The sequence below is a fragment of the Miscanthus floridulus genome, chromosome 15 (genome assembly GCF_019320115.1).
Source record: "Miscanthus floridulus cultivar M001 chromosome 15, ASM1932011v1, whole genome shotgun sequence".
Classification (NCBI taxonomy): Eukaryota; Viridiplantae; Streptophyta; class Magnoliopsida; order Poales; family Poaceae; genus Miscanthus; species Miscanthus floridulus.
In genome coordinates this window covers 28,029,456-28,043,450 of record NC_089594.1, presented here as the reverse complement: position 1 = coordinate 28,043,450, position 13,995 = coordinate 28,029,456, and the positions used below count along the sequence as shown (strand labels likewise).

The 13,995-nt window shown below is 43.6% G+C and overlaps 1 protein-coding gene and 1 pseudogene across 2 annotated transcripts; one reads left to right on the top strand and one right to left on the bottom strand.

Moving 5' to 3' along the window:
• Positions 1-131: 131 nt before the first annotated feature.
• LOC136508714 (uncharacterized) lies at positions 132-7,151 on the bottom strand. Of its 2 annotated transcripts, XM_066503463.1 has the most exons (7): positions 6,728-7,151; positions 5,645-5,691; positions 2,184-2,337; positions 1,001-1,137; positions 752-901; positions 616-675; positions 132-423 (listed from the first exon to the last, which is right to left on the bottom strand). In XM_066503463.1, the coding sequence occupies exons 3-7, from the start codon at positions 2,335-2,337 to the stop codon at positions 247-249; spliced, it is 678 nt and encodes a 225-aa protein (XP_066359560.1). In that variant the 5' UTR covers positions 5,645-5,691; positions 6,728-7,151; the 3' UTR covers positions 132-246. The 2 variants fall into 2 exon arrangements, with proteins under 2 accessions (XP_066359560.1, XP_066359561.1); XM_066503464.1 differs by lacking the exon at positions 5,645-5,691 and having other exon boundaries at positions 6,728-7,149.
• Positions 3,134-6,487, top strand: LOC136508712 (uncharacterized; annotated as a pseudogene).
• Positions 7,152-13,995: the final 6,844 nt, after the last annotated feature.

The following is a 13,995-nucleotide window of genomic DNA, read 5'->3' as shown; positions in this document are numbered from 1 at the left end:
GTTGCATCTATGAACAGCACTAAATTTTAGAGAAATTTGCAAATACTGTGAGTGTTTGTGAAGCCTATATGCAAGACTATATGCAAGTAACTTGCATTTCCATGCCCGCATATATGAATATGAAATGTGAGTGTTTGTGAAGCCTTTCTTTTTTAAGGCCACCACAAAGTGTACATAGATTGTCATCGTATTCTGAAACTCTGAGTTGGAAAATACGTTATCCCAATGTCAGATATGGTCAAGCCTTCACATCAAACGACCTTCATAGCATGCTCGAGGATACTTATGCTGTAGCTGGCGCCACTGCACAAAGAACTGGTCAGCTATCCGTAGCTTGTACAACAGTAAACCGCTCAATGATAGCTTCTTCACCCTTGCAATGCTTTCAATGTAGAAAATGGAGGACCATCCCAAACCAATCACCTACAGAAAGACAGCAATCCTAAACCAGTTAGATACTAGAAAATACGGCATCAACTTGAAACTTGGGGCGAAGAAATTAGCAATCGCAAGCATGATCAATGGCAATACTATCCATTTATTCTCCAAGATCAATCGCACAAGGCTCATACTGCATCAAGTAAGCAAGCATAGAAGCTAGGGTGTGAGGGCTACCTTCAGAAGGAATGCTGAGATGCATAGAGGAAAGCATGTCCCTGGACCATTACAAAATATCTGGAGGAGTATTACAAAGCTTTAGTATTTAAACTCATGCTGCAAATAGCTACCATAGTTTGAACTAGGTACACACCACTTGTGGTCTGATTCTTATTACTAGCCACATAGCATGCAATGTGGCTAGCAATGTTGTTGCGATGGATGTAATATAAGATTGGCCTACTTCACGACTACGGTATATCTGCAAGAAATGAGCATTCTCGGCAGTCTTCATTCCATCACCCTGAAACGGCACTAAATATAATCATATTCCATATTCTAAATAGTTTAGCAAGTTCCCAGCATATAATTGGTTCAATGCAACATAATAATTGACCTCCACCTGAATAAGTGACTGTTCATAGACCTGTGCCTTTTGAAGACTCATGTTGTCAGTAAGTGCAGCCACATAGTATCTAGGTGTGAACCTATCCTTCTGAAGCGTTGTTACAATATTCATCATTTCTGCAGTATGCCCTCCTAACCACCAAAACACAAAATAATACATGTTTCATCAAGCTACATATCTTACAACTTCGACACTTGATAACTCAAAGAAACGACCAAATGTTCTAGCAAGAGTGTGAACAAGAGTCCAGTAAAATAGTAATAATGCTAGTGATGTGCTATTTGATAGTAATCCAATGTGAATAGAATTTCCCAATGGGAAAAAGAAAAGCCAAGAGAAGCATAAATATACTTTTTACAAAGAGATACAAGTGTGCTTTGTAATTGTAAATTGTAAAATGATAAGATCCCGGCAGTTTTAATACCACTATTAAACAAGCCAATACATGCTAAATAGGGCGAGAATGAATATGTGACTAAGACAAGATATTGCGACATTAGCAAATTGCCAACCACTGAAGGAAGTCAACCAAAGTGCAAAAAAGAATATAAAAAAATGTGCCCTGTTTAGAATAGAAGCTGGAGCTGAAAAATGTCTAGCAGATGCCACAAAAAGGAGACTCCTAACTCAGTTCAGGGGTCATCAGAGTTGCGCAAGGAGCACGATGATTCCTAGTGTTGTAACTAAACACCATACATAAGCTATCTTATTAGTTAACAAACATCTTTAGTTCGATCTGTCTTATGAACTTTGCACATGGCAACATATATAGAAACTGAGTTTAAACATACACCATGTTTGTATGAATTGTGACAATGCCCCTCTAGGAAGCAGAACTGCTGCGGCACAAATGTTACGGTTGATTGGGAGCAGAACAACAATGTTTCTGGACGAAACAAGATTTTGTCCCACGATCTCTTTGTGACAGTCTATCATGATTAAGTCAGTGAAAAGGCAAATCCATATATGGAGACCAAGGGTTGTGCTTTCAGCTTTCATTACCATAGAAGAAAATAAACTCGCATATGAACTTGCAGTTACCAACAATTATTCAGTATAACCACATCTTGGTACTCACGCATGCTCTTAAACCTTAGTACTGTTTAATATACCAGGCAACCGTATCCAAGACTTGTCCATAAGGTATTTGACAGGAAAGACCGCAATACGTACTCACCGGAGCCAAGGACTATGAGACACCGCAATCCAGTGGCGCGTGGCTTCGACGCTGGTTGGCCACTGTGCCACAGCACATAGAAGAAGCGGACTGTGAGCACAGAGATAAGTACTGGAAAGGCGTAGAAGGCGGCCGCCACGGCATCGAGACCCATCTGCGTTGAAGTAGCAGAGCGTGAAACACGAAGTTTACACATCTATCTACAATATTACTTCTTGTTTGGCCTATGCCTTCTAACGGACATGAAAGTATTGAGTGTTTCAACTTCATCCACTTCGAAACAACTCTGTATTGTACGTACTCTAGCACAAAGTTCAAAAAGGCGACGCCTTGGCTCCGCCTAGGCGCGACTAGTCGCTAGTCGATAGGTGCCCGCCTGGCCTATGGGGGTAGGCGGACGCAGAGGGCGAGCGCGCGAAAAATTGCTGCAGCGGGCGAGCGCGCGAAGACTTCCCGCGCGGAGCCGAACGCCGCGGGCAAGTGCGCGCACAGCTGGCTTCGGCCGCGCAAAAACAGGCGGGAAGGATAGGAGGGAGAGGACGCACTTCCCGCCTGCCATTTGCTCCTCCCCGCCGGGCGCTCCCCTCCCCGCCGGACGCGCTCCTCCCGCCGTGCGCTCCCCTCCCGCCGGAGGACCTCCTCCCCACAGGTCCCGCCGGTCGTGCTCGTCCCCGCCTGGAAGCTCGTCCCCACTGGCGCACCCCTCCCGCCCCAGCGCCCAAGGTCAGTCCCCCTGCTCCTCTCCCCTGCCCGAAGCTCCCCTCCCCTGCATACTAAATCTGAATGACTGAAGTGATTCAAGTGAATACTGAATGAATGGATGGATACTGAATATATTCTGTGAATAATGAATGAATGGATGGATACTGAATCTGTCTTTTGCGATTGCCTGAATATATTCTGTGATTGCCTGAATGTATTATTGATTGACTGAATGTATTATCGATTTCGATTGACTGAATGTCTGAATGTATAGGTCACTGAAATCTGAATGTTTGCTCACTGAACTCTAAAACCTAAATGTATGCTCTAAACTCTTAAATGTAGGATGTCAACAGCAGAAGCTTTACCTGCACCTGAAACTGAAACTGAGGGAGCGAATCTCCTAAGAAGGAATTCGGATGATGTGGGATGGGAATATGGGGTTCTTGTTGATGCTAACAACAAGGACAAGGTGAAGTGCAAACTCTGTGATAAGGCGATGCAAGGAGGGATTTATCGGTTGAAGTAGCACGTGGCCCATGAAGGAAAGAATGCGACGAAATGTGAGGCCAGAACACCGGAGGCTCTGGAGGCTAAAGAGAAGTGCAAGAAAGCACTAAATGATGCAAAAAGGATGAGGGAGGAGAAGACTGTTTATGAGCTAGATCTTAGAGAGGAAGTGAATGTTTCTCAGGTTGGAGGTGGAGAGTCAGAGGAAGTCATTTGTATTGGAAGTTCTGAGCCTCACAAATTAGGACCCATTGACAAATGGACACATGCTATTGATCCTAAAGCAACCAAATCTGAATCTTTGACTCAACAGAAGCTGAACAAGGAACTTTGGAAAGAAAGAACACATGAGGTGCATAAATATATTGCAAGATGGGTCTATACACATGGTAATTTCCTATTCTGTATTTATATTTCAGAATTCAGTAGATGCTATTATGGCTGTACATAACACTAATTAACCTTCTTTTTTTGTAACATTGGCAGCAATACCATTCAATGCATGTGACAATGATGAGTTCAAGCAAATGTGTGAAGCAATTGGATAATTTGGGGCTGGACTTGAACCTCCAACTCAGTATGATCTGCGAGAGAGATTGCTAGAAGAAGAATATGCAAGAACCAAGAGTTTGCTGCAAGAACGTGAAACCGAGAAGATGAAGAATGGGTGCTCTATTATGATTGATGCTTGGTCAGATAGGAAGAGGAGAAGCATAATGAACCTGTGCACTAATTGTGCTGATGGAACCAGTTTTATCAGCTCAAAAGAGATGTCAGATGTGTCACACACAAGTGAAGTCATCTTTGAACTAGTGGACAAAGCAATTGAAGACATTGGTCCAGATAATGTGGTGCAAGTAGTGACAGACAATGCCTCTAACAACATGGGAGCAAAGAAGCTATTGCTTGAGAAGAGACCACAGATATTTTGGACCTCTTGTGCAACTCACACAATCAACTTGATGCTCCAAGGAATTGGCAACATGGCTCGGTTCAAGAAGGTGATTGACCAAGCAAAGGCATTCACCATATTTGTCTATGGGCACACAAGAACATTGGAGTGCTTGAGATACTTCACAGAGGGGAAAGAGATAATAAGGCCAGGAGTGACTAGGTTTGCTTCAACCTTTCTCACTTTGAACCGCATATAAGAGAAGAAGGACCAGTTAAGAAAGATGGTGGTTCATAGTAGGTGGGACTCATTGAAGAATGTGAAATCAAAGAAAGGAAAAGATGACATAGCAATTATATTGAATCCAACCTTTTGGAAGGATGTCAAGCTAACATTGACTGTTTTTGAGCCATTGGTAAAAGTTCTCCGTTTGGTTGATGGGGATGTGAAGCCATCCATGGGTTTCGTTTATGGAGAACTACTAAAGGCAAAGAGAGAGATCAAAGAGGCCTTCGGCAATAATGAGTCCCGGTTCAAGGAGGTAATTGTTGTTATTGACAAAAAGATGAAAGGAAGACTTGATTCTCCATTGTATTTGACAACTTATTTGCTGAATCCACACTATAGTTATAGTAACCCATCAATCTTTGATGAGCCCACAATAACAGAAGGATTTATCAGTTGTGTGGAGACTTTTTATTATCATGATAAGGATAAGCAAGATCAGGCTGCCAACATTGAACTGAAAAAGTTTCAGAATAGAGAAGGACCATTTAACAAGAAGCTTGCAAGGACTTTTGAAAACTTTGATTACAACCTAGGTAGAGGTACTTGTTATTACATGGTTGTTTGCTGTTTTCATCTAACAATAAATTTGTTGTAACTACTAACTAGTAGAGATGTTTTTTCATTTATTTCAGCATCATGGTGGCTGCTGTATGGAACTGAAACACCAGCTTTACAGAAGATGGCTACAAGGATCCTATCTTTGACATCAAGCTCTTCTAGTTGTGAAAGAAATTGGAGCGGGTTTGAAGGGGTTAGTACCTATCTGGTGTCAACATTTCAGCAGCATTACAATTAAATTGCAGACTTGAAAATGCTCTTATTTTTAATTTATAGGTACACACTAAGAAGAGAAATAGGCTTACTACAGCCCGCCTCAACAAATTCGTCTATATTCAATTCAACTCCAAGCTGATTAATAAGAAAGAAAAGATCAAGTCAAAGAAGATCAGTGATGTTCTCTTGTCTAATGATATAATTGAAGCTCAAGGTTTTCAGCATGAGAATGGAGATGATTGTGCATTAGTTGTCTATAGAGATGAGGAAGATGAGATGGAAGGTACAGGGATACCTTGGTCTGTTATTGGAGATGCAGTGGGAGCAGAAGAACAACTTGAGCTGCGTAGAAGTGCAAGAGTGAGACAGCTTTACGAAGGAGAAGAATTTGACTACGAAGAAGAACAGTTTGATGAATATGAGGATGATTATGTAGAACCCTATTGAAGAAGAAAGATGATATGGTAGTGGGGCCTTTTTACCATGTCATGGTTTATCTTTTATGATGCATTCATGTATGTCTTAAATTTATGAACTGTTGCTGTGTGACTGTGTTTTTCTTCTTTTGTGAGAACTATGTGCTCTCTGAACAAGACCTTTATTTATGAATTGTGTTCTGCACTTGTACTGTTGTCCTGTTCACTTGTTTGTGCTTTAAAATTTGTAATTACTAGCTGCTGATATGGTCTGTTCATGGATGGGAGATGACTGAAATCATTCAGATAAGTGTCAACTTGCTATTTTCTATTTTTTTTATGAACTGCTTGCTGTCTATTGAGTATTTACAAGCTGTCAATCCTTGCTGTAAGAACTAGGAACAAGCTGTCTATTGATATTGAGCCTAAGCCAGTAAGCCACTAAGGTATGTCTACTGCCCCTCTCTTTTATATACTGTATTCAGCTACTCTATGCTTCTATTTAACTAATTTATTCAACATTTTCTGCTATATATATATAATACATATATGTTGCGTGCTAAATTGGCAAAATGCCTAGAAAAACGACTTGAAATGCTTAGGCTGGTCTAGGCTAGCCTAGGCACTAGGCTATGGGTCAACACCTAGAAAGCGCCGAGCGCCTTCTTGAACTTTGCTCTGGCACATGATCAAATTATATCTCAGTGATCCAAAGAATAAACTCTGCGTTGCTACTGCACTGCTGTACATCAACTCTAGGCACCAGTACCAAATTCAACAAATTTCATTTTACTGACCTTAATATACTCCGTACTGTGCTGTTGTACATCAATGTTTGATGTTTCTATTTCACTATCTCAGTACATATAGTAGAACAAAACTACAATCACTGAATCGCTGTGTGCGGAACGAGACTGGAGATTGTAGACAGGAGACGCGGAGAGAGGATAGAGGAGGCTCACCGCGGCGGCTCGGCCGGCGCACGACGGTCGGAAGTCAGCGCAGACTCGTGGCCGCGCCGGCCTCAGTGGGTGCGAGCGCGACGATGCCCCTGGCTGCTGGCCTGCTGCGGACCTGCCCCGGCCGCGGGCCGCCCAGCCTCTGGCCGCTACCCTCTGTGCGCGGCGCGGCAGCAACCGCCCAAGCCAAACCGAGAAGAGAGCTGCCGGTCCGCCGCCGCCGCCGCCAGCGGATTGGAACGCAGGAATGGTAATCGGGAAGCGAGATCGCGAGAAGCGCCGCGTGCGGGGTGCGGGACGGCGACGTCCTTGGTCGGCTGACCGGAGGGTGCTGGAGGCGCCGGACGGCGGGCCAGGGGCGGCTAAACAAGAAGCTCGGTGCCTCGGTCGGCCTCCTCCGCTGCGGCTGCGCTTATGGGCTGGGCCAATTGCCTGAAGTACATGGGTCGGGTTTGACTCGATTACAGGGTATGCTGAAGAATTTCCACTTTTATATTTTTAATTTTGTTTTTCTTTTGAAAAATATTGCAACAATCGATGAGTATATTTATACTGCTGTAACCAAGCTAGCGCCCGGATGTCCGATCAGATACCGATCTGTTGGATGGTACCATGGCCGCACCCATGCAGGGGGCCCGCGTCGCCTGGGCGTCGCTCGACCGCACATGAGGACTGCTCGCGCCCCCTTCACTTCCTACGCGCATGCACGCAGGACCGTGCCTTCTCGGCGGCGCCCCAATAGCTGCAGCAGGCGGCTGCGGCGTGTGGGTCTCATTGCAATATTTGCAACACTAGATCTACTTTTACAACATCCAGATGAAACACTTGCAACATACGTCCGAACAGCTGAAACAGTTGCAACGTACGTCTGGAACACTTGTAAACACTAGAAAAAACTTGAAAACACGTGTGTAGCCATTGCAAACATATATAACATCGGGATAAAACACTTTCAACATACGTATGAAACACCCGAAACACTTGAACATACGCTTGCAACATGCTTGTATATGTAACTTTTAGATCTACTTTTGCAACATCCAGAAGAAACACTTGCAACATACGTTTGAAACTGATGAAACATTTGGAACATACACTTGAAACATACGTGCATAGCCATTGCAACATGTATAACATCTCGATCTACTTTTGCAACATCCCGATCTATTTTCTAACATCGATATAAAAACAATTACAATATACCTCTGAAACACTTGAAATATACATTTGCAATGTGCGCTTTCAGCGCAACAATTGCTTGCTGCATCGGCAAATGGAGGCTCGTCGACACGTGGAGGTCACTGTTGTAGAGCTCGTCGGCGGCGCACAGAGGGCGGGGTGGGGTCAGCAGTATATGCAACTTTCAGATCTACTTTTGCAACATCCAGATGAAACACTTGCAACATACATTTGAAACTGATGAAACATTTGGAAGATATACTTGAAACATACATGCATAGCCATGTGCAACATCTCGATCTACTTTTACAACATTCCGATCTACTTTTGCAGCATCAATATAAAATAATTGCAACATACCTCCAAAACACCTAAAACACTTGAAACATACGTTTGCAATATGCGCTTTCAGTGCAACATCTGCTTGCTGCTTCGCATATGGAGGTTCGTTGTCACGTGGAGGTCGCCGGTGTAGAGCTCGCCGGCGGCGCACAGAGGGCGGGGTGGGGCGGCATGGATGGCGATGGCACAAAGGGTGGGTGTGGGTGCGGTGGCAACATAGAGAACGGGTGGGGACGACAATGGTGGCACAGAGAGGATGGGGTGGGCGTGGGGCTGGGTTGCAGTGACGACATAGAGCGCGGATGGAGGTAGGGGCGGCAGCATGCAAAGGAGTGAAGCACACGCATTCTTGGGATGGGGCGTTCGTCCGTCTGGACGGCCGCATTTAAACATTACCGAATTCAATTAATATGGTGATATTAACTTATAGTAAGTAAACAGGTGGAATTAGCCGATTCAAACGATGGAATTTCTTATCGCTGGACAACATACCTTAAAAAGTATGATCCTCGTTTTGGAGATAAAAATTTATATGAAAATCGTACAGCTTGATATCTAAAACTTTATATATTTTTTTCACAACAGCCAAAGCCGAATTTCATTACTGATGTAACAAAATTACATGGTTCCACAGTTTAACGAGTATATGAAGCGCCGCCACCTGAACATCAAAGCGACCATGGAATTGATCACCCAGGGATCCATCCCATGATCAGACACTACTACCAAACCAAAAACGGTGACATTGAAGCTACCAAAAAAACCCCGTAGACACACCAAGCTTTCAATATAGCGCACCTGCCCAGAACAGCGTGCAGGCCGTACAAACACAACACCCTCACACTTCCCTATCCATCTTCGTTTTAACAAATTGTCCTTATTGAGTATAGCTTCCTGTAGAAAGCAGCCACACGAAGACTTTGACTTTTAACAGGATTTTGGCTTTCCAGATCTTCTTGAAATTATATCCAAATTCATTCTTACAGAGTTGAGTGTAGGTTGATTTCACAGTAAACACCCCTGATTTTTACCAGTCCCAGCTGGTTCTATCTTTCACCTGATTAACATTGAACCTGTGCACAATGTCTTGCAATCTTCTCAATTGACTTTGCAGCTCCTCATGCAGCCACCTCCTAAAGGTGAGGCGCCAGTTCTTTTGTCTCATGATAGCCACAGAACATTCCTGTTCCTCACTGATAGCATACAATTGGGGAAATTTGTCTGCTAACGACACCTGCCCACACCATCTATCATGCCGGAAGCTAGTAGCTCTCCCATTGCCTGTCACCATGGACCTACGACCTCTCAAGTAGATCTGTCTAGCTTTCAGCAAATCATTCCACAGAGGGGAATTTTTGTTGCTCCTCTTAACATGAGTTATGCTACCCTTTTTCAGGTATTTCTTATGAACAATATCTTGCCATTCTCAGCTTTCCACCACCACTTAAAGAGTAAGCTAATATTCATTTTCCTAAGGTCTTTGATCCCTAATAAACCCCCTTGCCTTTTGGTTTAGTGATCCTAGTCCATTTAACCAAATGATACTTTCTCTTCAAGGTGCCTCCCTGCCATAAGAATCTCTTCCTAGGAATATCCATCTTCAGGTACATAGACATAGCATAGATTGGTGGATTACTCAAACAGGAGTTAATCAACACCAGTCTACCACCCAGACTCAAAGAGCTGCCCTTCCAACCATCCAGCCTTTTATACGTCTTCTATATGGGCACCCAATAAGTGTTAATTATTTACTCACACTAGTACAAAAATAGTGTAAATCCTGGGAAGACCTCTTTTGCGGTATATGAGATTCGAACCCAAGACCTTATGCCTCGGGTGTAGCTTGCTTACCAACTCAAATGCACAGCACATGTGACAAAGTCCTGGACGCTCTCTTTTTGAATTCACCCGTGGGGATCTTTAGTCCCGGGTGGGAGACCTTTAGTCCGGGTCAGTGACACCAAACAGGACTAAAGGGTGGCTTTTAGTCCCAGTTGGTGTTACCAACCGGGATAAAAGGGTTTTTGGTGCCTGTAAAATTTAGACCCAGGACTAATGCTCACATTAGTCCCGAACCCCAATACAACTTAGACTAAAGGTGCGAACCGAAAGTCGTTTCTCTACTAGTGTCATTATCTCTAAAAGTCACAACCTTTTCGTATGACCTTGTATGAAGATAAAATCTATATAAATATTATAGTTAGAAATGGGATCTACAACTTTAGCTCGTAACTTTTTTGTTTGAAGTCATATTGGTGATGAAATAATCAATACAAGTTTCATATTTCTGTAGATCTGAGTGTTATATCAATTATTTCAGCACTAAGGTGACTTCGAACAGAAAAATTATGAACTTCAAAGTTATAGGTCTTATCGAGGTCTACAATTCGTTAAAAAGATGTCTCCATACTGTTAAGAAAAAAAGAAATCCAGATGTTTGGAACGGCGGTAGAGTCAATTCCGCCAATTTTTTCTTTTCTTTTGGTGATAAGTTAACATATCGAAGTATCAATTGGCAATGGGAGTATATATATAGATGTGTAACCTTTTGTTGGGATAGTTTTGTTTTCAAAAAACTAATTTATTCTCCTACAACTAAAAAGAACAAAGCGTGGATACTTTTTGGTGCGACATTCCAACGTGGATCCATTGTCTTGCCTCCGTGCGATCCGACGTGCGGCATGCGGCAATCGCGCCCCCATCTCCTGCGGCAATTGATCCCTCCACCATCGACCTTCTCCTGCGGCAATCGCGCCCCCATCTCGCTCCCCGTCGCGCCCGCTCGCAATCCCATCGAGCGCCCGCTCTCCAACCTCACCCCTAGTCCCTGCCCCCGACGCCTCCCACCATGCGCGCGACTCCCCCACTCCCCCGACGCCTCCTCTCCCACGCGCGCAACTCCTCCTCCTCAATCTCTCCCCCACTGACGAGGCACCAGCCCACCAGGCGAGGGCGCCGACCAAGGACGCCAGGCCGCCCACCGCCAGCACGGCAATACAGGCCTCGCGCCACCGACCACCAGGGTGTAGGGCCCGCGCACACTCTCTTGTGGTGACCGTACACCATCGCGGTAGCCCTATGCCAGGTGTCCAGGTTTTCGTCAGTCCCTTCGCCATGTCTTCGCCGGACCCTTCGCCGGCGACGAGCACCCAACAGGTCCGCCCACCCCTTCCCTGCTCTCCCTTCTGTGCAAAGCCGAGGACCCAAACCCTAACTTAAGCTATTTGGTGTACTCAGATCTGATCTAATGTCAACAGCGTGACGCGTCTCCTCTCCCTCACACTGACACCGACGGACCGCCCCTGCCCTGTCGTGCTAGGCGCTTAGGTCTCCGCCGCCGCCGCTTCGCGCCGCCGCCGTCGCACGCCAAGAGCTCCTGTCTTCGTCGGTCACTTCGCTAGATCATCAGGCCCTTCACCTACGATGAGAACCCAACAGGTATGCCCACCCTTTGCGGACCGGAGCATTTGGTATTCGAGTCTGATCTGATCTAATTGCAAGTGTATGCAAGTATTATGCCTACGAATGGAATATATGTGTGCACTTAAGACTGCTACAGGGAGAGTAGTTCTAGGAACTCTGATCTCTGTGACCATTATAGCTTGTGCTTGTAGGCTTGTAGCTGTAGTCCAGTTTGGTCATATGCAGTATGTATCTTTCTATGCTTGATGCTGCAGGCGGGCTGAACAAACAAGGCATTGTATAACCAAAAGAATATTAATGCCTGTCATTTGGCAGATGCAGCAACGGGTAGTTTATAGTTCAGATTTAATAGCATCACTGCTCTCTGCTTATTTGCCAGCCAAACCGATGGATGTCATGATTCAAGTGTTGTCTTGCATTCTCTTCTTTATTCCATGCCCATTGCACCTGCTTTTTATCTGTTTGTCACACCGTTGTCATGGTGCGTTGCTTTGCTAGGTCCTGTGCTCCGATGTGTGGTCGTGTGCTCAAGAGTTCTTCATCCAAAGATGCAGCAATCCTTGGAATATTTTGGGTGTCCATTAGTGGTGGTTTTACTATAATTGATTGGTATGATTCTGGCACCCGTCCCTTTTTGTCCCTTTGTTTTCTGCCGATCCTATGATCTAAGTCCTCTTATATGGTTGCTGGTGGATGAAATTATCCTCTATCCAGTTCTTGTCCACATGGACTGAAAGTTACTCTTATGAGTCTACAAATGCCTTCCACTATGAAATGCAGCAGGGGAAATCTAAATGATCTTTACTCTCTGGGGATAAGTATAGAGAATAATTGGACACAAGGATTGCTTGCTTAGTTTCAGGAAATAACAAAAATAAATGCTAATTTAGTTTCAGATACTAACACAAGCATTCAGTTTGGTGAGACAGAGTGATAAGCAGAGTTTCTTCTTTATGCTCAACGGGTAGTTTATAGTTCTAGATTTCTCAAGTTAATATGTATTTTTTTATCTCATTGACATGCATGGTTATGTGCAGGAATCAGCACATGCTGCCTATAGTAGGTAAATAGGAGCATCATACTGCTTAAGTGGATCCCCGAAGTCTTGTGCTTTTGATGGGTTCCACAACAGGCTTGGCGGCGGACCTCTTGATTTTGGTATTGCTGATTAGTTTTTAGTACTACTATAACAGTTGCCCGCATCTATCGTCAATAAAATCCATTTTTCCTACCGGTCCACATTTTTAGTACTAATGGTAAACTTACACGAAAGCCTGCTACTGATAATACTGCTAGGAAAAAAACAGACCGCTGCTAATTCTACTACTACTGACACTACCAATGGTAATACCACCAATACTACTACTGCTATTGGCAAGTATGGATGGCTCATTACACTAACATTAATACTGCTTTTTTTTATAGTAATTTTATTTCTCAATGCTTGATGTGCAACTAATACTTTTTGCATCTAATAATACTTCAGTTTCTAAATTTTACTTGTAAGATCACAGAAACTACTACTACAGCCGCTAATATTAATACAATGCTAAAAAGGATGAATAGTGATAGTATGACTAATACCCTTGGTGTCAACTTTTAACAATAATATACAATATTTTCAACATTTTAGCACTAACGGTAAACATACCCAAATGCCTACTTCTGCTAATACTGATACCCAAAAAAATACTGCTGCGGCCATTTTTAATAGTAATACCACTATTCAACATGTTCGCTTGTTGGTTCCAGCCAGGGGTTATCAGCCAGCCAACAGTGTTTTCCTCTCACAACAAGCTAGCACTAGCCGGGCTTATCAGCCCAGAAACCAACCAGCGAACATGCTCATTACTTCTACCAATGCTAATACTCATGCTACATTATTGCTTTTTCGAGCCGATTGACTTCCACATATTTTAGTTCAAATGTGCTACCCTGAATATTGATGCATAGAGCAAATCTCAGATGGTAGCCTGTAGTACATATTTCAGTTAAATCTGCTTATACTTACTATACCAGGAAATGGTGGGCATTATCACAACTAAATCTTATGGTTGTAAATTTGATACTTGATGATACATGATGTTGCCTGTTTAGTTGCATACCTATATATTTTTACTGAATTTTTTTCTGAAGGTTTTTTAAGACCACAAGACATGTCATTCAACTGCAAGTGCAGTGAGTTATATTAGAATGTACTCCCTCTGTCCCAAAATAGATGACAATTGTCTAGATTGTAGATTCATAACTAAAGTGTCATGTATTTTGAGTCGGAGCGAGTAACTTAGTTGTCTGATAGCTTGCATTTGCGTTAAAACTATACTTTG

Excerpts from the sequence above, each read along its gene's own strand:
- LOC136508714 (XM_066503463.1), bottom strand. The coding sequence starts at position 2,337 with ATGGGTCTCGATGCCGTGGCGGCCGCCTTCTACGCCTTTCCAGTACTT. Across the intron at positions 1,138-2,183 it reads TCTCATAGTCCTTGGCTCCG|GAGGGCATACTGCAGAAATG; the intron begins GTGAGTACGTAT and ends TTTGGTGGTTAG. Across the intron at positions 424-615 it reads TCTCAGCATTCCTTCTGAAG|GTGATTGGTTTGGGATGGTC; the intron begins GTAGCCCTCACA and ends GTCTTTCTGTAG.